Source organism: Tinamus guttatus, unplaced genomic scaffold (genome assembly GCF_059628265.1).
Source record: "Tinamus guttatus ecotype Peru unplaced genomic scaffold, ASM5962826v1 Tinamus_guttatus_pri_ptg000246l, whole genome shotgun sequence".
In the NCBI taxonomy this organism is placed as follows: Eukaryota; Metazoa; Chordata; class Aves; order Tinamiformes; family Tinamidae; genus Tinamus; species Tinamus guttatus.
Window position 1 is genome coordinate 2,996,085 of NW_028288780.1, and position 23,192 is coordinate 3,019,276.

The following is a 23,192-nucleotide window of genomic DNA, read 5'->3' on the forward strand; positions in this document are numbered from 1 at the left end:
AAAATCCTATTTCCCAGTAGATGGAAGTATGAGTTGTACAAATTCCAGCAATCTGTCGTTTATATGAGGTTTATGTTTTAAGTGGCTCTCAATTAATTCACCTACAGTCTGCTGGCAGCAGCTATTCAGGATCTTTTGCAGCTGATCAAATCAAGTATATGCCTGGTCAGTACTTCTACAAGCACAAACATTCCCATGTCTAAAGGTAAAATTATTCCATGTCAGGTCCGTTTCCAAACACCTTCTCCAGCATTCTTTTAATGCTACAGCATACATCTGGGTTCTTGTCCCCTGTAGCCTTGTTTCTTTACAAGAGATGCAGTGGAAGATTTGAAACAAGATTCTTGTATTGCATAAGAGACTAAGTACATCATCAGTAATCCACTCGATCGTGGTTTGGACAGAAAATCTCAGAAACTTAGGACTCCACTGAGATAAAGTGTGATCTGCACTTACTTCTTAAAATGTTATTGTGTTTCTTGCTGTGTTTTCTCATCATGGTTGTTAACCACTATCATCCCCTTAACCTCTACTGATCTGTGTTCCTTTTTGTGAGTGAAAATCAAGTGAGAACAATGGAATTCATGTGTGTGTTTCCATCCACATAACTTGTGTTATGCGTTTATGTCTGTTTGTTACCACAGATATAGAGGTGGTTGAGAATATACATTTCCTTTGATTTTCCTTAAAATGCACAATACTGTAATGAGGAAAAATGTACAGAATACCTGAACAAAAATACCTGTAATGTGCCTGTAATGAAGCTGTTAAAATTGGTAATCCGTTTTATAAAGCAATATTTGCCTTTACCAGATCTTAATTCTTCTGCATCTAAAGAATTAAAAAAACATTAGATAGAAATTCCTCGAAAGAGGAAATCTTGACATTTTCAAAACCAGCGCTGTGGCTTACTGACTTCAGAGGAGCTGCTTGTTTGTCTTATGTGAATCCTGTGGCTCAAACAAAACATGTCCAGCAGAAGAAAGTGGAAGCAGTGTTGCATCAATTAAAATAATCTAAAAATATGTAAATATTAACTTAAATATAAGTTAAATGTTATTAAAACTAGTATTCCAACGATATAAATTGAATTTTATGAAAATATTTAATTTTATTTAATTTTAAAGGGTCAACTAAGAAGTAATCACAGTCTAAAACTACTGTAAAACTGATAAACAAATTAGTCACCAAGTGCAGATATTTTATGTAACCTTTATATAACCAATTTATGTCAAAAGCAGTTCACCCTCATTTTTAAGATTTATAAGTACTTCATTTAAGCCCTTCTTTCTTCTATTAAATAATTAATACATTCTTCCTTACAGGAAGCTGTTCAAACCTCTAACATGTTAATCACAAAATGAATCATTTAAAAAAAAATTTTTTTTTCTTTTAATAGGTATTCCAGTATGTTTCCATTTGGTTTATTTGTGTGTTTGTTGAGTTCCAATCTGTTTCTATACAGCTCAATGCTCCCACCACATTCTTATCTTCCCATCATATAACAATCACTGAGTATGTGTTTCATGTAACATTTCAGAGATTTTTACAGCAGATAAGTTACCTCACTATTTGCTGATATTTAAGCTCTTGATTCTGGTGAAATCTGTAACAAATTCCTTTTTACTTCCATTGCAATAGGATTTCATGTATTTTGTCTCTGTATTTATTTTTAGGACTTAGAGTAAGTTCCATTTTATTTTTGGTATAGTTTCATCCTTGCATATTTGCCAAATCACATATATATAAGTACTAAGTTCTGAGTCATCACCTTTTAATGTGAAAGCTCCATTGCTCACTGTTAGCGAAGAAATAAATCTTTTTTGTGTTCATATATATTAAAGTTCAGTAGAACATCACAGATATGGATTATGGGTTAATGTATAATATACGTCTGCTCTGCTACATAGTCTATATAATTGATAGTTTTAACTAAAGCAGAAGAATTTACAATATCATGCATTTACCATCAAGAAAAGTAAATTTGTCTGAATTTCAAATGCATATATGATTAAAAAAAAATGTGCAAAACTATTGCAAAATGTTAGATGTACTGCTTTGAAAACCAGAATTGTAAAGGGTAATATTTTCAGGTGCTCGTTTGCTGTATTTATAATGGCAGGTGAAACTCGGAAAGGAGAAAATGATTTGCTGCCTTCCCCATGGGTTGGCTTAAACTTTGTGCAAGTCAATGGGCATAACCACCACACTGCCAATTCCGGCTAACCAAATGGTAAGGAGTTCAGCTGGAATAAAACGGCAACGTTTAGACTACTAAAGCATACAAGGAGGTAGTGTTAGAGAAGGGCAGGGGAAATGGGACAATTTCTTGAAGAGCAGGAAGTGCTGTGAGTTCTGATGTATCAAATAGCAATTGTAGCTCCTAGGGGGTATAACTTGCTCAGTCATTGTTTCTGGTGATAGAAGCAAAAGAAAATACAGTGTCTGAAAGACAAAGAAAAACACTGGCAAAGTCACTCAGAGAACAGCTGAAAGGTCTGACTGAAAAATTGACTTGGAACTGTAAACTACCTCATGTTATTTGATACTTGCTATGCTCAGGGAAAGAATACTCGTGACATTCTGTATACGTTGCGCAGGAGAATCGCCCGATGTGAGTAATCTTGATGCGAGTAATTTATAAGAACCTAAAGATGTGCCAAATACTTAAGAGTGGGATCAAAAGAGGTAAAAGAAAAAAAATCCATTGTCATCTTTAAACATGTTTTTATATCACTAATTTGAGGATAATTGTTCTTATATACAATTACACACTACTAAAATTCAATATTGTATTAGAATAACCAAAGAAAATAGATCTATTGCACACAGATATGATATCAAGAACAACAGCCACTAGGCCTGGGTATATTAGCTGTTCATATTATCACTGAAAAGTTTCTTCCCAAAAATAGTGTAACTGTAATTTGAAGACTGAATTTATAAGTAGTTATTTCTAGTGACTTATTTGTTCTGTAGATAATGACTGATAAAGTCCACAGTGCAATTTGTCCAAAGATAAAATTAAGCTTGCCTTTTTCTGTTTCTGTCATTTTTTTCCTTAGTGTAGTTTTTTTTTAATGATGTAACTGTTTCTATTTTGTTTATTTACAGCTGTCTATGGCTGCTTCAATACCTAGTTAATTAGTTGTCCACTGTTCTAGGGTAGGTGTTTAATTCATCAACTTTGTCCCATTTGCCTATCCATAAGAGGTAGGAAGTACTTTCCGGATCTTTGTGAGGCTTTAATTTGGTAATGAGAACTGGATGCTCAGATAGCAGATGACAAATTAGATACATTGAAACACAGAAACACTGGCATTTCTCTGATCCTACAGCATCCATTTCACTAGAGGAACATAGGGATAACAACTCTGGTCTTCATCACCCAAGTGGTTTTAAAGGTTGTCTTTTGGTTGTGGCGTGAGCATGAAGACCTGTAATTGCCAGAATAGTTGGCTGATAGAATTTTCGTGGAGTTTAGGGCAGAGGTGAAGCTTTAAAAAGTTAGCTTTAAAAAAAAAAAAAACTTTTCAATTTTTTAAAATATTTTTCTGATGCAAGCATTAAACAAAACTGAATAAGTACAAAACAAAGACTCTGATGACAGTGTTTCCAGATTATCAGAATTTGCACTAATTCTGCTGATAAAAGACTATAACAATATCCTTTAACCTTATCATCTAAATAAAACAAATCCTAATCTGAACATTGGCTCCAGGAGGGAACATTGGATGGAGTTGATCCGGATTGAAGGGGTTGCGATAGGCTGTATACAGCTATCGAAGCGCCGCGTGCCACATGCCTCTGGCTTCAGTGGGGCAGGAATTCAGTGCTGTGTAACTCCTGAGGTGAATTTCAATTGAGCAGGACCCAAACCGCATTGCCATCCTAACTACACATCCAGAAATGCCTAACGAATGTTGTCTACTCTGTATTTCTGTGCTTTTCTTTCAGTAACACAGCCTGCTACTATGCTTGCGGCCTCAGATTCAAACATAGTAGATTTTTTGCTTTACGTTTAAATACGTACCTTTTAAAAATGCTTCTTGTTTAATTTAACTCTAACTAGTACCCCTGTCGAGCATGCTCCAGTGTCCACCAGCTCTGCCTCTGCTCCTGTGCCAGCTGCTTCAGCGCATCCGCCTGCTGCCGCTGCTCCAAATCCCGGCAGCGCCACGCCGCCAGCAAGCGCTCCCGCCTCCGCAGGGCAAGAGTCCTTCTCCTCCTCCTTCCAAAGGTAATGCTTCCATGTGCTCTCCTTGCGCAGGTGTGCCCCTGGATGGCTCTGGAAATGCTGTATATGCATTCTTAAGAATGTAGTATACAAGAGCTGTAGCCTATTTGTATGCTTTTATATATTTTGGTGTTGATTCTTATGCTGAAGCGCGTTGTTTATGTTTGCAAAATATAACTGCCCAGAAAAATAAGGAAAAAAATGCTTTGTGTCTGGGGTACAGTTTACATTTTGAAAAAGCGGGTCTGGGGCTAAAAATGCGTTTTTTTTTTTTTTTTTTGCCACTAGTGTTTAAAAAAAAAAAAAAAAAAAGTCGTCTTAGTAATTACGAGTGAATGAAAGTTCTTCTCATGGTTTTTAAAGCATGATATGAAATAGAAAATTACAGTATGTCATTTATTCATATGATTGAATTTACCATAATGTGGCACCTTTCAATAGAAAAGGATAAACAGTGAGCAAAATATTTAAAAAAAAAAAAAAAAAAAAAAAATCAGACTGAGTGAGCCTGTGAAGACCCGGATGTTGTCTTTTACATTCTACCAGTTGCAGGAATAAGAGTGAATTCTTTTTATGCATATTTATATTTCCTTGTTATGGATTTTGCTACGTGATTTTTTTAATGGTATATATTTTAGGATGCTTTAAGATTTGAAGGAGAAAACACATCTTCAGTAACATAAATGGTTTTGCGTAATTGAGACCTAACTGAGAAGTAGTCTGTGCTATCATACAGTTACGTAATTTGCTCTGTTTCTTTTACAGTTTTTTCCAACTTACTTAAAATGTTTATGTATACCAGCTATTTGATTTCTCACTTAAGTCATTTTTTTCCTAACCATGGCCTACTGGACTCAAATGTTTTTTTTTCTAGTTCAAGAAAGTCAAACATTCAACCAGTAAAGGAGGTTCAAATAAGGTATTAAACTACAATTCTAAACTGTGTTGAAAGGCATTTTCACGTGAAACAACAATGCAGGTTAATAATTTTATTCTTCAGGTTAAACTATAATGTGAAAAAAATGTATTATTTATTATAGGCCTCAGAAATTACTCTATTAAACTAATCATATCAGTGACTTTCCTTGGCTCGTCACAGAAGCATTAATATATGAGAATCTTTAGTCTGGTACTGCTTGCCTGTTAAAATGTTTAGCTTGAGTTCAGACACAAACATCTTCAGCCCTTGCTGGAAAAGCATGAATCAATGACAAAAGTTCTGTCCTGAAATATTGTTTTTCTTTATTACCAACAGATTCTAGTTTAAAAATTTGCGTAATGTGTGCATTTTGTCTTGTGTTCTGTAGGGATGTGCATGGTTATGCTATTCTGTAAGTCTGCAGAGGTGTGCCACAGAAAACACAGGTGTTGCTGGTAACTATGCAGCAGTCCTCTTGCATCTGAATTTAGACAAAGCTTATTTTTCATGTCACTGTTTTGTAATCCCTGTAAAATTGTTTGGTACATGCTTTCTTGCTTTTAACTGTGTCTTCTGCAGAGTGCCTGCCTCCCCCAGCTCTCTGTCACAACCTAAGGCTTTTCTTGGGTCCAAGAACATGTCATTAGCAGCTTCCACTATCTCATCTGCTATCTCATCTCAGTCTAGGTATATCTGTAAAGCTCTCTTCATTTTCTTCTTATTTAATTTGTTTTACTTGATATTATTCTCTCCATTTTAAAGTTTGCAGCTTCTGAAGTGGTTAGATTGACAATATGGAAATGTGTGACATGTTTAATGGAACAGCCTTGTTGTTGGTTTTCACGTGAAAACCAAGCTGGGAAAAACAAGAGGTTTTAGACCTAGAATATAGGACAAAAAGTTTGTTTGTCCAGTAAGTTTGTGGGTTTTTTGTTTTTGTTTTTTTTTAACCATCTTAAAATGAATATATTTGGCTAGCGAGAATAGGAGACAATGACTTTTTTTTTCTTGGGGGGCACACAAGATCATAACTTGCCCACCTGATGCAGTTTGAAGGTGGTATGAACCTTCTTCTGTTCTTTTAAATCATGACTAGTGACAGACCGCTTACAGGGAAAGGCAGAGCTAGCACTAGAAGTAAAGGGTACGGTCTCAGTGTGAAGCTTTCTCATTGCTTTCATTCATGAGCGCCTGTCAGGACTGACAGAGGAAAAAGTTTCACTATTTAAGTAGAGTCTTCAAAAACAGTGAGAGGCTGAGAGTCAGTGCTAACATTTGAAATGATTGTGATTATCTTTGTCTCGTTATCTTAATATAAAGGGTAGCTACTTCACCCATAGGTGCTGCTTGAAATGAATAGATCACATTAAGTTTGAAGGCTGTCATCCAAAAAGTTCAGTGATCTTTCTCGAGAGTATGATAGAAAAGAGCAGGAACAAGGTATACACACATATATACTTCAAAGTATTTTAGATGTTTATCGCACTGAAATGAATGAAATGAACAGCTGTAGAACAGAAGAGAATTTGGAGTCTCACAACAAACCAGACTTTTCGATTTGAATTCCCATATAGAGATGCTAAAGCATAAGAAGTAAAACTAATTGCTGAAGTAATTTTGTTTCTTTGAGTAGAAGTACACTGATCATAAATCTAGTTTCAGTTAAGCCCTGAAGATGGTGCATGTCACTGAGAATAGAGGGTAAGAATAGAATAGCAGATCTTTTAAGGATCATTTTACTGTCAGCGACATCCCATTTTATGTATGAATTTACAAGATTTGAGTGCTTAGTTATTCTGTGAAGACAGACATGTAATCAGTATTACATATAATTTACATATAAACAGTTAGTAAACTGGTATAAAATAGTTATGATTTATCAGCACTAATTGCATGGCTATTTTAGCCCTAGGTTAATATTTTTTGAGCCTTTATCCTTTTCACTTTTATTTTGCATCCCTTTCATTTGGAGAGAGGAAGCAGGATGAGGGCTTGAAGCTATGAATTCATTCACAGTGGTTATGTGTCCATGAGGACTCGGGAATGTGAAATGTAATGGCGCAAAAACAGCGTTAGAATGATTGATGAAGATGGAGACTGCTTTGAACTTTTTAAATTTCTTACCCATTTAAATGACATACAGTCAAATACAGTCAAATCAGAAACTCGGTAAACCTGTGTAAAATTGATTCACTGAAAAATGGGTATAAAAAGCAAAATGTTTTATTTTTTGTTAGATAGCTGTGTAGGAACTGAGATTGGTTCTTTTTTGGTGCACAGTTTGTCTCTTTGTTTTAAACTATCAAATGTTTCAGCTAGCGTATTCAAAAATGGGAGTCTAGAACTGGCTCCTGAGTTCATTTTTGTTTCAAATTTTGTTAAGTATCTGATAATTTTCATTTAGAAGCAGGGTTTCACATGCCAAAGTACAGATTTGAAAATCTAGTTTTGTCGTTGGTATGTACCACTGGGGAATTGTAGGAGTTTCTACGATTTTTGTTCAAATTAATGTGGCTGACCCTAATAATAACAGTATCCCCATCCTGTAAAACATTCAGGTAGAGCTGGCCTGAGATTTTGCTACTATTCGTCCACTGCTTTGTCTTTTTGTTTGTTTTATTTTCTTTTTCCTCGGAGGTACCTTAGAAAGGTCCACCAAGAAATGTCAGATAGTTTCTTGATCAATATCCTTAACTAATTAAGTCTATTTTTAAATTTAGTTAAAGCAGTTATATAGTAATCTTGCTTTTGTGAGCAAGACTGTACACATAATACCTACCATTAGTAAAATCTTTGTAGTGTTCCTAAAGAAAAATGTTTGAAGCGTGTTATAAATCCCTAACCGACTGTTTCTCTTTACATCTGTTTCTCTTATTTTTGAATCTACAGAGTTAAACTTAATTTTTCATTTACAATCTTAGAATGGAGAAAGCAAAGCAGGAGTCTTAAGCCATGAAGCTTTTAATGCAGTTGGTTATTTCACATGGAGGGCAAAAACAGGACAACCAGTGAGGAATATAAATGCAGGAGGAGCTACTAGTTAGGATTAGGGCTGTTAAGGGAAGGAGTAGCATCTGTAATTCCAAAGTTTTAATCCAAGCACTGTGCTTCTGTGGTAAGAGGAAGACAAGCTCTTCTCCCAAGTTACAGAAATCCCTGGCGTGTGACAGGCTCCTCCTGGCGAGCGTAGGCTGCCCTGTCGTGGGTGCAGTTGTTGCTGTGCAGCCTCAGGGGCCGCTTGGCAGAAGCTGCCTGCCCTGAGATTCCTCTCGCTTCTCAGGTGGTGCATTGTGCAGGCCCTTGCATCCTTTCTGTCCTTCCCCGAAGGAATCCTGGACATTTCCTAAAGGAATCCTGAAATGATGCTGTTTTCTCAAGGAAAAAAAAAAAAAAAAATCTGCTCACCCCCCCTCCCCAAGAGTATTTGGGATGTTCACGGTGGGGTAGTATTGTTCAATGCAGTAATTTAAAGCAGTTGCTTTGAATACGTTCTCCACCTTTCTATGGAATTGCCCTTACTGCCCTAAAATTAACATGGAAACTTAGTCGGTGTTTGAGCTTTGGTTCATTGAAAGTTGTCTTTTAAGATTTGAAGTGGCTTAAGCTTATGACAGTGCCAAAAACATACTTATTTTTCTATGCTAATACAAAACAATGGTGAATGTCAAAGCATACCCTCCAGGGCTTGAATTAGAATTATACAGCTGAAGAGCTAGCAAAAACTGGATGGGAGTGAGATGGGGAGCAATACAGTCAGCTTCTTTATTTCTCCTTTATTGAGTTTTCAGTATGATCCTATTTTAAAGAAGATAACAGAATACACTATAATACTTATTAAATTATTTTAAATCCTTAAAAAATATTACAAGTTGTTTAGCACTTAAGTGTACTTTCTATCTATAAGGAAATTAATTGCAGGACAGGTACCCAATTTCCTTCATACACTCCTCAGATACAACTTTTGTCTCATTCTAGTTTCAACCGGCATTCTTCCACCTCCATCAGCTACCAGTCAAAAAAGAGGTATAAAAATGTTATTTTGTGCAGTTACTGTGCATTAAAAGCACTTAACAAGCCAGTTTATTGCTGCTAGCAGACATATATTTAATATTAACATAAAAATGATCTGATTAAAGATTTACTCTTTCTGGCAACTAATAGTTTTCAGAGCCAATCTTTAATTTGCTGCCTCTCACCTATCATTGGCTGCTACAGATAAATTGAGTCAGGGTGCTTTCATTGCTTTTTGAGATGCCATTGCTTCCATTAAAGCATCTTCAATCCTTGGGACGTACTTTGTTGTTTTTGTTAATTGCTATTTCCTTTTCTTTCAAAGAAACTGTATCCAATAAATCTTTCGAAAGCTGCCTTAACTTCACTAAACGCGTTAATCATGTAGTGTTACACTTTATTTCTCATTGAGAAGCCTTTTTCTATTCTTCATTCTGTTTAATATGTGTTATTACTTTGACTTGTAAAAGAGTTCAGTAGTTAACTTCGTTAATTTTGTGATGATTTGGGTACTTTGAAAAGGTCGTTAGTGTTTTTGTTTTGTTTTCACTGTGTGTACAAGAAAATCTGGTGGCATGGTTTTGTCATTCTGTTAACTTTGGCAAACTCTTCAATTTTGTATAACCATTTTCCTTCCTGACAGTCTAAATATCATTAATCTGGCTCAGAACTTCCTTTTGCATTTTGTCTATCAACTCGTAGAAATGAATCTTCCAACTAATGAGCCTGTACGTCTGGGAGGAGCCATTATTAAGTGTGTGCCATTTTCAAATTAGGGCTTTATGTCAAACGCTTTAAAAACGTTTAACCAAGCAGTAAGTATTGATGACTACTCCAATGAAAGGGTAAGACTGAAAGGGAAAAATATGAGAAGAAGGATGTTCAGTAATGAAAAGTTTTTGTTGCAGAAATCCCATTAAATTTCACTATCTGTTGCCTCACTTCCTTGTACTTCTTTATTCCTGTTTCCTTACTTTGTTTGCAATAGTCTTTTAACAGTTTAACAGAATCATCCTAAATAACATGCAAACAGAAAAAGCATCCACTTCTATCTTCTGCTATAATCAAATTGAGTAGCAGCATCTGAGCCATCAAATGGAGGAAGAAAACCCTGAGCAAAGATTCTTAATCTACGAACGCAAAAAAAGAAATCACAATGTTGTATGTCACGAACTTTTCGATTAGCTGAATCCAAACTTGAGAAAAAATAATGTACATTTTCTCAATCTGAATGTGGAAAAGAGTTTCAGAAGTGCTTTTCCAAGGCCTTTCAATGCTTTTGAAAACAGTGTGATGCTTATAAACATTAGAAGTAATTAAATTTCATATAGTGTGTTTAGAGACAGTGTCGTCTTTAAGTCATCCCTCCCTTTAAGAAAACCCTCATAAGTTTCATTTGAAACAGAGTGGACCTGGTTGTGTGCAAAAAGAAAGAAAACCCAAACATATTATGTGTATTCCTGAAGTCCAATCCCTTGCTAAACTGAGATTTTTATTAGTCAATCATATTCCTTCAGTAAGTTATCTGCTGCGACAGCAAGAAGAATTTTGATTACCTAAAGTCATTATTCAGATAGTTTTCTTTTCAGAGAATTGTCAGTCTTCCTTAATAGTGCTGAAGATGGATGAGTATCACAGTATTCTCTCTGTACCTCTCAAGGACGGCGCCTCTGGGGTACTGTGGAAGCTGCCCGATCTCTTGGTTTCGTAATCAATAGCTCTTGCTGTTTAGGAAATTGCTTATAGCTTCATTTTGTTTTTAGAAATACAAGCCAATCCTATGCACCAACACCAGTTTCTGCAAGTTATGGCGAAAGTCCTGCTGCTTCTGCCACTTCAAAACCAAGGGTTGTCACTACTGCCAGCATAAAGCCCTCTGTCTACCAGCCAGGTAAGGTGCCTTCAGTTTCTGAAAGGATTCAGGATAGTTTCCAGCGATTTGGTTTTGTCTGTTTAAAGAAAATGCAGGTTTCGTTGTAGGATACGTATATTAGAAAAGGTTTATTACATGCAAGGAGCCAAATGGTCCTGGTTTGCTAGAGTTTTGCTTCGGATTATCTCAAGGTTAAGGATTTAATTTGAAGTGAATATGTGGAATGAATGGATGAAGAAAAGCAAGGGAAAAGACTGCAAGAAAAATGTGTTGTCTGCATTTTCAAAAGAAATGCATTTGCAAAATAACCTGGTGCGTTCAGTTAGCAATCCAAGGGCACATCCATGTTGATAGAGTGGTTTAAGAATGAACACTTGGAGACAGAAATGAAATAAGCTGAATATCTGGCTTGTATGAGAGGAATGAATAAATATACACTTTATGGCAAAGAGGAAATACTTTGACTAATTCTACTGGAAGTTTTCAGCTGCTAGACATCTTTCTTCATACCTGTGGGGAAAACTCTGAGGTGATATCTTTTCTCTTGTATGCCCCTTGTGTTTCACAGCCTGTTCCTCAAAGACGCATAGATTTCCTTCTGGGAACACTAGGTGGCAGGAAGTCCTTGTATCTTCCTGTGCCGTCTGCCGTCCCAGATGAGAATAGAGCTTGCCTGGATTTGGAACAACCTAAACACCAGTTTCAAGCTACAAAGTAACTAGATAGCCCAAAGCAAGAAAGGCCAAATAGGAGTACTCATATATGTAGAAGAGTGATGGCCTGATGACATAGAAATCAGGGAAAACTTCCCACAGATCCCAACTTCTCAATGATCCTAAAAGAGCAGATTATGTGCTGCTGCTGCCTTATAACATAAACTCTTCTGGAAAAGAATCGTGTCCTTTTATAAATATGTGCAAAGACTGTTGCATTATCTAGTTCTCCTCCACTATAAACTGGACCAGTACACAGCGAAATCCTGGGTTTCGAGAATGAGGCCACTAAGTGGAGAACAAGACCAATCAGCTCTAATTATGAATTGTGTTTGCTTCTGGAAAATTGTTATTAACAGTTGTGTGCTGCTAACAGACAGAAAGAAATGGGAAATTGTTTCCACGGTGCAATATAAGATGCAAGTCTAAAGCATTTGAGACTGCACAGATCTTTGCTATTTGGAAAGCTGCCTTTTTCCTGGAGGGAAAATATCTATTAAGCGTAGAGTAAGATCTGAAGGGGAGAATTCCAAACCCTTTGGAAGCCAAGTGGCAGCCCGTTCCCATGGCTGTTAAGTGAGACCTCTTCTACCATGCCCACAAGATAACAATAAAACCCATTCTTTCCCTTGTACTATAGGAGAAGCAGAGCCTGAGGGAAACAGGGTGGTAGAGGTTGAATTACTGAATCATTTCAAGTATTTATTTTTGAACAGCCGTGGGTCAGTTGATACAGGGCTGATATTGTGAGATTCTATCCTCTGATATACTGAATCTAGTCCTTGTTAAGAGCAGACAGCACCTTTTATCTGCTGTATGTATGGTGGAAAATGCTGAAATAGATAAACATGTAAGGTGAATTTGTATGGCAGTAGCTAGGGAGTTTTTCATATGAGTTTAGGATACAACTATAAAATAATAAATACCTCCTAATAAGCATAGCTAAAAAATCTCAGTAAAACATTTTGGTGCATTGCAATGATGTTATTTGAAAACCTGTTTACTTTGGGAGAATGCTATAATAAGTCCAGCTTTTAAAGTTAAATGGTACTACCTGAATGGTACTACTACAGTTATTGAACTGCAGAGAAGTAGGAGGAGTTGCGGACACTCAATATTTGTCATTTTGCAGTAATTCCTCTGGCATCTTCTTTCATCAACTCAAAAAAAAAAAAAAAAAAAAAAAAGAAAGAAAAAGCCTATCTTATTGCTTTCTTTTTACAGTGACAAAGAGAAAGGGAAAAAGAAATAGAAAAAGCAGAAAGAAACAAAGAAAAGAAAGAAAGAGACAGTCATCCCCAGAATTGATTCTAGAAAGGAGTATACATTACTCTAAACCCAAATTAATCATGTGCTGTCTAAACTGTTAGAATAAACAAAGTGATCAAAATAACATATTGATACTATTTATGAGAATAAGGAAGAAAAGGTTAAAAACTGAGAGGTTGTAAGCTTGTAAGCTGAATTTACTGAAGACAGTCATAGGAAGACATAGTAAAAATTGTACCTAGATTGTCCAATAGGACTGCACTCTCTCTTCACTTTTGGAAGTCTGGGTTTGAATATCTAACCATTCTGTTGGGCCTCCTGAGTACCCTGCCATGCTTTGCATGAGCAAGACCTGGCTTTTAGGAGAGGGAAAATCCCTTCACAAAGCTCACTGAGCTGGAAGTCACCTTTTTTAATCACAGAGCCTCATAGGTGGGAGCTTTTTGAACTCACCAATTAGAGATGAAATATTACCTTCTAATTTTGATTGGCTTAATACCTTAATACATAAATAGCAACAGCCCCAGGGTTTAAAGAGATTGGATGTAAACTGTCTGTTCTGAAGTCTTTAAACACTGTTTGCCGTTCCCAGGTGAAAAAAAGAAGCCTCAAGCTAAGGTGGGATACAGAATTATGAAGCAGAAAATCTGATGATGCTGTAGTATAAGGGAATTTTATCAAGAAGTTGCTTTAGATTTAATATTGATCTCAGTAAAAAGCAGAAAGCCAGAGGTCTTGAGGGTGATTGCACTCAAGTGCTATACAAGCAGTTTAAGCAATTGCAATTCAGTCATCAGTGTGTGCTATGCAGGATATAGGCTAAGAGAAGACTGTTAAATAGTGCATAATTTTCAATTTTGTACATGGGAACTGAGGCAGAGACACTGCACTTCGCTCCAAGTTACAAAGGCGCCTGCGGCGGGGCCAAGAACTGAGCTGCCATGAGACGATACCCCAAGGCTGGACTTCCCCGAGGTGCTGCGGCCTTTCTGCTGCTGCCCGGGAGCTGGAGCGGCGCCCTGAGCGTTGCTGCCAGCGCCCTCCGTCTGTCGCTGCCTTCCCTGCATCCACTGATGTTACTGCAGGAACCTACAAGTAAAACTTGATATGAATTGCAAAGGAGAGTGACATCTGCGGAAAATGCTGCATTTTGCCCAATACAATCAGGTCAAAATTTAAGGGTAACTTCTTAGTAAATTTATAGGAAATTTTGTCTAAAACTTTATTACATGACCTGGCATTTCCGTTTTTCCATGTCTTAGACACATCAGGTAACAATCTGAAATTATGACATCCATTCCTATTGCAGGAACAGTGAGGTGTTCTTAAAAATGGTCTCTATAAATTCTGTAAAAGCCAGAAGGTTTTAATGATTTCTGTGATGTGAGTAATGTCAGAGATTTTGCTGATACTACATTCAGTCCATTCAGAATTAATGAATGATAATGGAACAGACAATAATTAAGTGTCATCTCAAGCTTTTTTGTTGTTGTGTGTAAGTACCCTTTGATAAGTGTTACTGTTTTGCCATCAGCAGAAAAGAATTATTAAAATAATTCTTGGTTTCTTTTGGGATACTTAAAACAGCACCAGCACCAGTTCATTCCTACACCCCTGCAAACACTGAGCCTGCAAGCCGCCCTCCGTGGGTAACAGATGACTCCTTTTCCCAAAAATTTGCGCCTGGAAAAACGACCACCACTGTCACCAAGAACATCCTTCCACGGGGTGCTCCAGTACCATCTCCTGCCTCAACTTCAGCTTATCCATCCCCAGTTTCAGCTTCTTCCCAGGCTCCTGCAGTAGCCCGGGGAACAATTCAGAGGGCTGAGCGGTTTCCAGCCAGCAGCCGAACCCCTCTGTGTGGGCACTGTAACAGCATAATTCGGTAAGAGGATTTGAAGAGGGATGAAGCCAAAAAAAAAAAAAAAAGGGAAAAAAGGTATCACAGAGCGACTGGTTATTATGCATTAATATACAGTCACAGAGCCTAAGACTCAGTTAAATTACCCAGCAGGGATGTCTGTTGTCTGCTTCATTAATTTAACATTTCCAGAGCTCATTTCATCATTGTGTGGTTCATATTTTATCACTATGAAGTTATACACGCTAATCGTTTCATGGATGCTGTGGCTAATCCCTGTTTGTTTTTTAAACAAGTTTCTGGTCCATAAGGTACCTCTTGACAAAGGTGCATAGAATTTCAGGGAGGGACTGGGAGGGGTCAGCTGTGGAAAAAGAGGGGATGGTAGAAAGAAAAGGGATGAGACATCATTTTGGAACAGCAGCCAAATGTAATTGCTGCGTTTGTGTCTGGAGCAAGATAATGCCTATGCTCTATTATCAGTGATTCATAGCACGCTTCTCCCTTCCCCGCTCCAGTTCCTCCTGCTGGACTGCTGCCCATGGTTACCCTGTGCACTGCTAACCAGCTCGAATCCGTGCTGAGCGACAGTTGTGCTCGCTCCAAGGAGCTAGTTAAGTGATGTGGATCTGCTGATTATCCCCCTGTTCTAAAACAGAAAGACTCCAGTAATAACAGAATAAAATTCTAATAACTACGTGTAATTACAGTCAAAAGTAAATCAACAAAAATAGCCGAATGTGCCTTGCCTTATGACAGCAAGTTGCCATCTAATAGTTGGCATTTTTAGAACAGGCAGCATGCAGTTCTCTCAGATGCAAAGAAAGCAGGGGACTTGAGGAACTGTTGTGAAATGAGGGTGTGTAGGTTTGGAAATTTGCCTGCTTTTTCATGCTTTTGAATAGTAGCTTTATTTTGTATATTACAATTCTTGAGTCTTTTCCTGCAGTCTGGTGTTTATAAGTTTCTGTATTCTGTGTGTCCTTTTTAAGAACTGTGTTAAAATATTTTGCAGCTGGTCACAAAAAACATTTATCATTGGGCAGATATGCAAACAAGTGAGGATTTTTTCAGATCCTTTAAAAATCAAATGCATTTGTCTAAACAATAATCAAGTATTTTAACCAATTTGCAAAATGTTTTAGTAATAATCTTGAAAAAGACTATCCATTTCTGTTCAGGTTTCCGGATCTTATTTTAATATGCATCTTCATTGTTCACCTGTAGTGCTTGCTACATGCCTAGCAAAATGGGTTTGTAATTGGCGTCGTTCAGTGTTATTTGTCTTACAAATAAGATAATTATTATTTGCAGGGGTCCTTTCCTGGTAGCCATGGGTCGCTCTTGGCACCCAGAAGAATTCAACTGTGCTTACTGCAAGACATCCTTGGCTGACGTGTGCTTTGTGGAGGAGCAGAATAGCGTGTACTGTGAGCGCTGCTACGAGCAGTTCTTTGCACCCACCTGTGCCAGATGCCACACTAAGATCATGGGGGTAAGTCAAGGGGACCAGTGAAATTAGACAAGGTTTCAGCTACAAGCAATGAATATAGATATTCAGTTATTTCCCTTTTTTAAACAATAATTTCCCAGCCTGTTGTTTATTCCAGAAGGAGAAATATGTGTTCTTTTATAATAATTTTTAACTCTTTGAGATCTTGGCTACTTTTGTGTTTTATTTAACTCATAGGCAGAGTGCATAATTCAGTTACTATCTCTCACAGTTTAAAATAAAAACCATTTTCTGGATAGTTCTTTGATATATTTAACATATGAGTTGGTAGATTTCTCTCAGCTATCTTCCCATGTCTTCATAATAAGAGATTTGAATTGGGATTTTTTTTTAATAGACAACTTAACCTAAATCTCTGTAAAGCATCACTGAAGTTGGGAAGAGGCACATTTCTCTCATTGCACCTCACTCTTGACTGGAAATACAGTTGCCCAAAGGAATTCTATTGACTTATTATAGTTTAGAAAGTAAAATAAAGAATAAAATATAATTTTGAATTCCAGAAGGGCAAAATTAGATGCCACTTTTGTCTTAATATATTTATCCTCAGATACAAGTAAATGATGCTCTACATAGATGCTGATGCAGCTGGAATACTGTAATTTAATTTTAGCAGTATATTTATACATGCAGTTATAGTGAATATATGACATGATTCCTTTAAATGGGAAAGCAAGGAGTGCCACACTGGTTTTCACTACTTAGCCTTTACCTTTTGAGATCTCTAAATGTTGGCATCAGCAAAGTAGATGCTCTCCTTTGCAATTGCCAATTAGGGATGGCAGCATTAGACATTTATGGCAGAGCTCTGGCTCCAACCAAGTCCCATTTACTACTGCAGCCGTAGGAGTAATTTTAAAGCAGAGTACTGACTTAACTTATCTAATTAATGATGGCAGAAATCAGTTCTCTGTTATGGATTTTCATCAGGAAAATAGCAAAGATGCCAGCTGCCTCTCCTTATATTAATAAGATTTCTCAGCCTGTGGTGTTCTCAAATGGACACAAGCCTATTTCTCAATGGTAATTGATTTGCAAAGAGTAAGTTAATGAATCTCGGTGGTGATTCTATAATGAGATATATGGCAAGCATAAATGAGCCCTTGGCTATACAGTAGGCTGAAAGCATGGAAAGGATTTCAGTGATTTTTGTCAGTGGAGATTTAAAAAAAAAAAAAAAAAAAAAAGAGTCTTCATACTAAATCTGAAGCAACATAATCCAGGATCCACATCCTCAGCTGGTGTAAATCAGTGTTGTTTTATTGAAATTAATAAGGCTAAACTAATTTACACCAGTTGAACATCTGGCCCTTGGAAATCTCGACTGCTCCATAGACATGCAGTGTCCCATCTCCTTGAGCACCAGTTGGGATAACAAACTAGCAGGTAACGCTGCATCAGAGCTCAGTGTAGCAGCTCATGGACTTGCAGAACTTCAGTGTGACAAGATAATGAAGCAGCAATAGACAGCTCCATAGTGGAGAAAAAGAAAAGAAGCCATAAACTCCAGGTACTCTGTTCAAAATATTTTATATAGGGAGAATTAAAAAGAAGATTTTCAGAAGACAGCTGCTGGAATCTGCATTAGTTCACATGAACAAACGAACTTGGACAACTGAATCTGAGGTTTCATGAATACCATAAGCTGATATTTATGCTAAGAGAAGTTGTTACACTCTCTAACTACTTGCAGTCTTTTCTGTCACGTGTGCTGTCCGTTTCTTGGTCTGGGATTAACTTATGTGTGGCCACACACTCAGATGACTAAAGAATCAACATGGGTTAAACTATGCTGGCAAAAATAGGCCACTTCCTTGGTTTAGTCACATAAACACTTGTTTGGAAACAAGGGGATCCATATAGGGGGAGAAGGAAGCAATGGGGAATGCTGGGAGTCTAAGGACAGCCCACTTTTGTGTCAGTAATTTGTAGTAGTGTCACAGTAAGTTACAGTTTGTAAAATATATATATATATTTTTTTTTCTCTGGGAAACATCGGTAGGGCAGATTTTAAGATTAATGCTACAGCCTAAGAACAGACCCACCAACTCATTCTGATTAATCATAGGAGCTAAAATCTAAAAAAAAAAAAAAAAAAGTATTTAAATTTTTTTCATACTCATTTTTGAATGTTTCTTGTGAGAAGCTTAAAGAAAGGAGCACCTAATTAAGTTGGCTTGAAAACATTGGACTTTAAAATCATTTATCTCCTGCAAGCATTTCTTGGTCTTAGAGGGAAAATTACCCTTGGGAATTTATTTAGATTTAGTGCTTCGCTGCACTTCTTGCAGTGAAGAGTTCATACCAATAGTGTCAAAACAAAGGAGGGAAGAAGCTGGCAGTTGTGCGGAGTCGCTCCTGCGCCAGCGCCTGGGCATGTCGGTACAAAGAGCAGGCTGAGCTGTGGGGTTTTGCTTTGGCACATCCGATGCTCCCGAAGGTTGGCAGCGCTGCCGTCTCCCCTTCCTTCCTTCCAGAGGAGCCCAGTTTCTGGCCTGTCAGTTTCTTCTGGTGAGAGGAATGTGTTGATAGAAGACGAGAAGTGGGGAGCATGTGTGCGCTGTGGTCGTGCTGTGGTGGGTAGGAGGGCACACGCTGTCATGCTGCAGCACCTGTGTTTGCTTTGCAGGAGGTGATGCATGCCCTGCGACAGACCTGGCACACCACTTGCTTTGTCTGTGCTGCCTGCAAGAAGCCGTTTGGGAATAGCCTCTTTCACATGGAAGACGGGGAGCCCTACTGTGAGAAAGGTACAGCAAACGGGGCCCCTCTGCTCAGTGCTCCTGGGCTTCCTGCCGGATGGAGGCAACGTGAGAGCCAAGAGAGTGCTCAGAAGAACAAAAGGGGAAAAAAAAAGACACCAGCAAAACAAAAATCTAGTTTGGCTTCCCACTCTATTTTTCTTCACTTCGTAATAGATAGGCAGGGCAAGTCTCCCTGTGGCCCAGACTGCCTTGCCTCATTTCTCTCCTTTACCTGTTTATCTTTCATCTGTCTGCCTCCCGTTTTTCCCATCTCTCTCACATCCCTGGTGGGCCCTACCTGCATCCTACTTCCTAGGATCCACATGTTCCTGGGGCAAGAAGTACTGCTAGCACTTCTGTACAGCATCAACAGGTTGCTGTCCGTATCCTCCCTCTCCCGTTAAACTGTTTGCCTGGGTTTATGCTTCTAAACCACCCTTAAGGTAACAGTCACTGGCCATTAGACTCTTTTCAGTGACCACAGTTGTCCTTTGTAGCTTACACATGCATTAAAGCTAATTTAAAGCTACTGTGAGAAACAAAGCTTTCAATTTCCTGAATTTTCTGTGTTTGTTTTTTATGCTTGCAGTAACAACTGTACTGCTGTAACAGTGTGGGGTTTAAAATTGAATTTGTATTGGAGTAAGAAAAAAAGGCAGCTCTCCTGTTTCTTCATAGGGGAGTTTCATTGAATGCAGTAAAAATTCTGAGAAACAATAATCCAAGAAAATCATCCTCTAGAAACTTTCTATTTTTCTTGGATGTAATGTGATTCTTATGAGCTTGTGCTAAGGCTTGTTTGTTTGTTTTATTTTAGATTACATTGCTTTGTTCAGCACAAAATGCCATGGCTGTGATTTTCCTGTTGAAGCTGGAGATAAATTCATTGAAGCTCTTGGACACACTTGGCATGATACCTGCTTCATTTGTGCTGTAGGTTCTATCCTAAAAACATCTGATATCTTTATGATTCTTATTATTAATTATAAAGCAACATTGATAGATGTGGAAGGCATACACCTACGAACGGAAAGGGATTTCATTTTTACTTGTGGATGGAGGCAGGTGGGGATGGTTGCTCTTCTTCCTAAACTTTTACTTGAAGTGTTAAAATTAGAGCATTGTAAGCAAGTGCTTTTTAATATAGCACATGATTTTAGAGAGAGCCTGTACATACAGGAATAAATAGCACTATTTCTTATTATTCTTTCCAGTGCTACTAAAGAAGATGCATCAAAATTTAAAATAAATTAATGCCATACTAAGCAGTATAGCTATAATCTTGCTCACAAAGCTGACAAGTTCACATTTCCATGCGGAAATCTTGTTGAAACTTGTAAAAGGAATCTGTTTAGATAGAATGAATAGTAATTAGCGTAGATCTGGTCGAACTCATCTGTCTGTGGCACGTGTACAGTTACATAGCTGTATACTTATACTTACATTCAAATAGGATTATACAAAATAGTAAGATTCATACAATAATAGTACTTTCCATATGATCCTATTACCGCTGTACAATCCCCACCCAATCATTATTCTGAAAATAATTAACAGTATTTAAAATCTCTAATTAGGTACAAATAGTATATTGGCCACATCAGAAATGACGGTGACCATTTCAAATGTTTGTTGAGCCCCAACTCAGTAATTTAGGTTGAAAAGTGAAAGTATAGAAATACTTAAAATATCTATAGCTAAGCCAAGCGGCTGCTGCTCTTTCAAGGACCCTGGGGAGTGAGTGACCCAGTGATGGCTTTATCTGAAAATGGAAGCATCTTTGAAGCTGTAGCACCAAAAGCAGTACTGAGGCAGCCAATTCCATGCACAAACTAACAGCTTATTCACTTGTAAAATTTCAACACTTTCTCTGAATGCTTCCTATTCTTTTTCACATGTTCATTTACTATTTTAATTAGCAACCCATGTTTCTACAGAGGTGAGATCTCTTTGTTTTGTTAATGCAGTTTGAACATCTGTGATACAGCAGCTTCCTTTAATTCTTTCAGTGGGATAAAAATCAAATGAAAATAAACACGATTGCTCCTTTCTAATAGGCTTATTCTCATATCCATTCACATGGTTTTCCTTTCACTGCAGTTGCACATTGCTGATGTTATCACTCTCTGGTCTTAAGCCTGCTGTAAGCACAGGGTCAAAGTTTATTCTTGTGTCTAGATTCTGATACGTTGACTTCCGTAAGTGGTTCTAGTAAACTCTGACCTTGCGAGCAGGGGGATGCTACTCAGTGTGGATGTGGGTACAATTCCTGGGCAGGTTAAGCCAATCTAAATCTGGCCTGCCCTGCCCTTAGCCATACATTCCCACCTGCTTTGCTGTGTCAACACCGGTGCTTTCGTAGCCAAAAAACTCTGCAGGTTGAAGAATAACCTGGTAAGAAAAAGTAATTCATTTTCAGTGATATCAGCTTGTGGAATGACTCATGCACAAACACCAGTATCAGGGCAAAGGAGTGAGGGGGACCATGGTAGGGTATTACTGCTGGGACCATGCTACCTCCCTGGGGTTGCTGTAAAATCACATATTTGGAGAATCCGAATGTAGACCAGCAGAATGTCACTCTCCCTTGGCAGTCTACACAGGCGCTGCTGGGACACGATGAAGCTGCCTTCTGGCTTGTGTTGCAGCAAAATACAGAACAGAGAGCTGCTGCAAACCAGGGCCAACCTCAGCACAGAGCTGGGAAAGGTACCAGGGAGCGTGCACTTTGATCCAGGAAGTCAGGCACTCCTGACTCTGCTGTGTAGACTTAGCCAAAAAAAAAAAAAAAAAAGTGCAGGCTGGAAAGAAACACAGTTGACATTGATAATCACATTTTTTTTTAATTGTCTTTTCTGTTTTTCTGATTGCATTTGTTATTTTTCTAGGTATGCCATGTGAATTTGGAAGGCCAACCATTTTACTCCAAGAAGGATAAACCCCTGTGCAAGAAGCATGCCCATGCCATCAACATTTAAAGGAAGAGGTGGAAGCCAGTTATGCTGGGGAAATATTTATGACTGACTAGGCGATTATGAAATGGATGGCTATGGCTGGCTAGTATGTTTATGGGTAAAAGCTAGGAAGCTGACACTTCTGAAGTTTAATTTTAACCTCTTTCATGTATGCAGAACATACTTTGGGATGGTTCATACAAAAAGCTGTTGAATGAACAATCAAAACAAATGAACTATCTATTCGAAAATAGGTTTAATGCAACAGCTGGGGGAAAATATTGGTATTAACTGAAAACTACAATATTAAAAAGTAACATGCAAATACAGTTTTGACTGCTACCCAAAGCAGCTTTACTGCTTAGACCATACACTAGTGTTTAGGAATAACTGGAAAAGTCCTTTTGTAATAAGTCATTTTCTTTTGTAACAAGAATAAATTAAGTGCCACATGTACAGTAATCTGTAGAACCAAAGGTAGTAGCTTTCAAAGGGAAATAAATATGTTGGGTTTCCCTCATAGAAAAGTGAGGGCTATTTCATTATGTCTTGGTACTACCTTATAGCATCAAACAGAATCTTTCAAGAGGTTTGCCTTGAATCCAGCTTGAATGCAGCTCTGAAGCTAAGCTGAGAATGAGTTATTTAGTTTAAGAATAACATGGAAACAGAATTTACTCCATCCATATCCCCATAAGACTGAAGAAAGGATTTTGGCTTTACCTTGTTAATGCACTTGGCTTATGTACAAACAGTAGATCACTTTTAAAACATAATGAGAAAGGGCCACTGGCTTTCTCCAGCTTGCTCTAAATTGAGTAGCATGGGGCTCACTGGAAAGGAACTGTCTTTTCTTTCAAACCCAGTCTGCTTTTGTGCTTAGGAAGCAAAACTGTGAGCTGCTGACATGTCTAGTTCTCATTTATTTCAGTAAGAGTCTCACCTTCACCTCCATGGAGCACAGCTTGGAAGTAGGAGGTAGCTTGCAGAAGTTCCCTGCTGAGTCCCTATGTAGTTAGGAAAAGAACATCTTTATTTTTTCTGTAGTAATTGAATGTTGACACAAATTCACAAGGCAGCACAACAGCACAGGTA

The 23,192-nt window shown here is 37.8% G+C and overlaps 1 protein-coding gene across 1 annotated transcript in view; it reads left to right on the forward strand.

The window, feature by feature from the left end:
- LDB3 (LIM domain binding 3) overlaps positions 1-22,837 on the forward strand; it is a 102,650-nt gene extending 79,813 nt beyond the window's left edge. Inside the window, exons 10-18 of the mRNA XM_088526358.1 lie at positions 4,073-4,240; positions 5,736-5,843; positions 9,132-9,179; positions 10,931-11,058; positions 14,610-14,910; positions 16,201-16,381; positions 19,029-19,149; positions 19,961-20,076; positions 22,032-22,837. Coding sequence (XP_088382484.1) covers positions 4,073-4,240; positions 5,736-5,843; positions 9,132-9,179; positions 10,931-11,058; positions 14,610-14,910; positions 16,201-16,381; positions 19,029-19,149; positions 19,961-20,076; positions 22,032-22,121 — 1,261 coding nt within the window. The 3' untranslated portion in view covers positions 22,122-22,837. The remainder of the gene's footprint in view (positions 1-4,072; positions 4,241-5,735; positions 5,844-9,131; positions 9,180-10,930; positions 11,059-14,609; positions 14,911-16,200; positions 16,382-19,028; positions 19,150-19,960; positions 20,077-22,031) is intronic.
- The last annotated feature ends 355 nt before the right edge of the window (positions 22,838-23,192 follow it).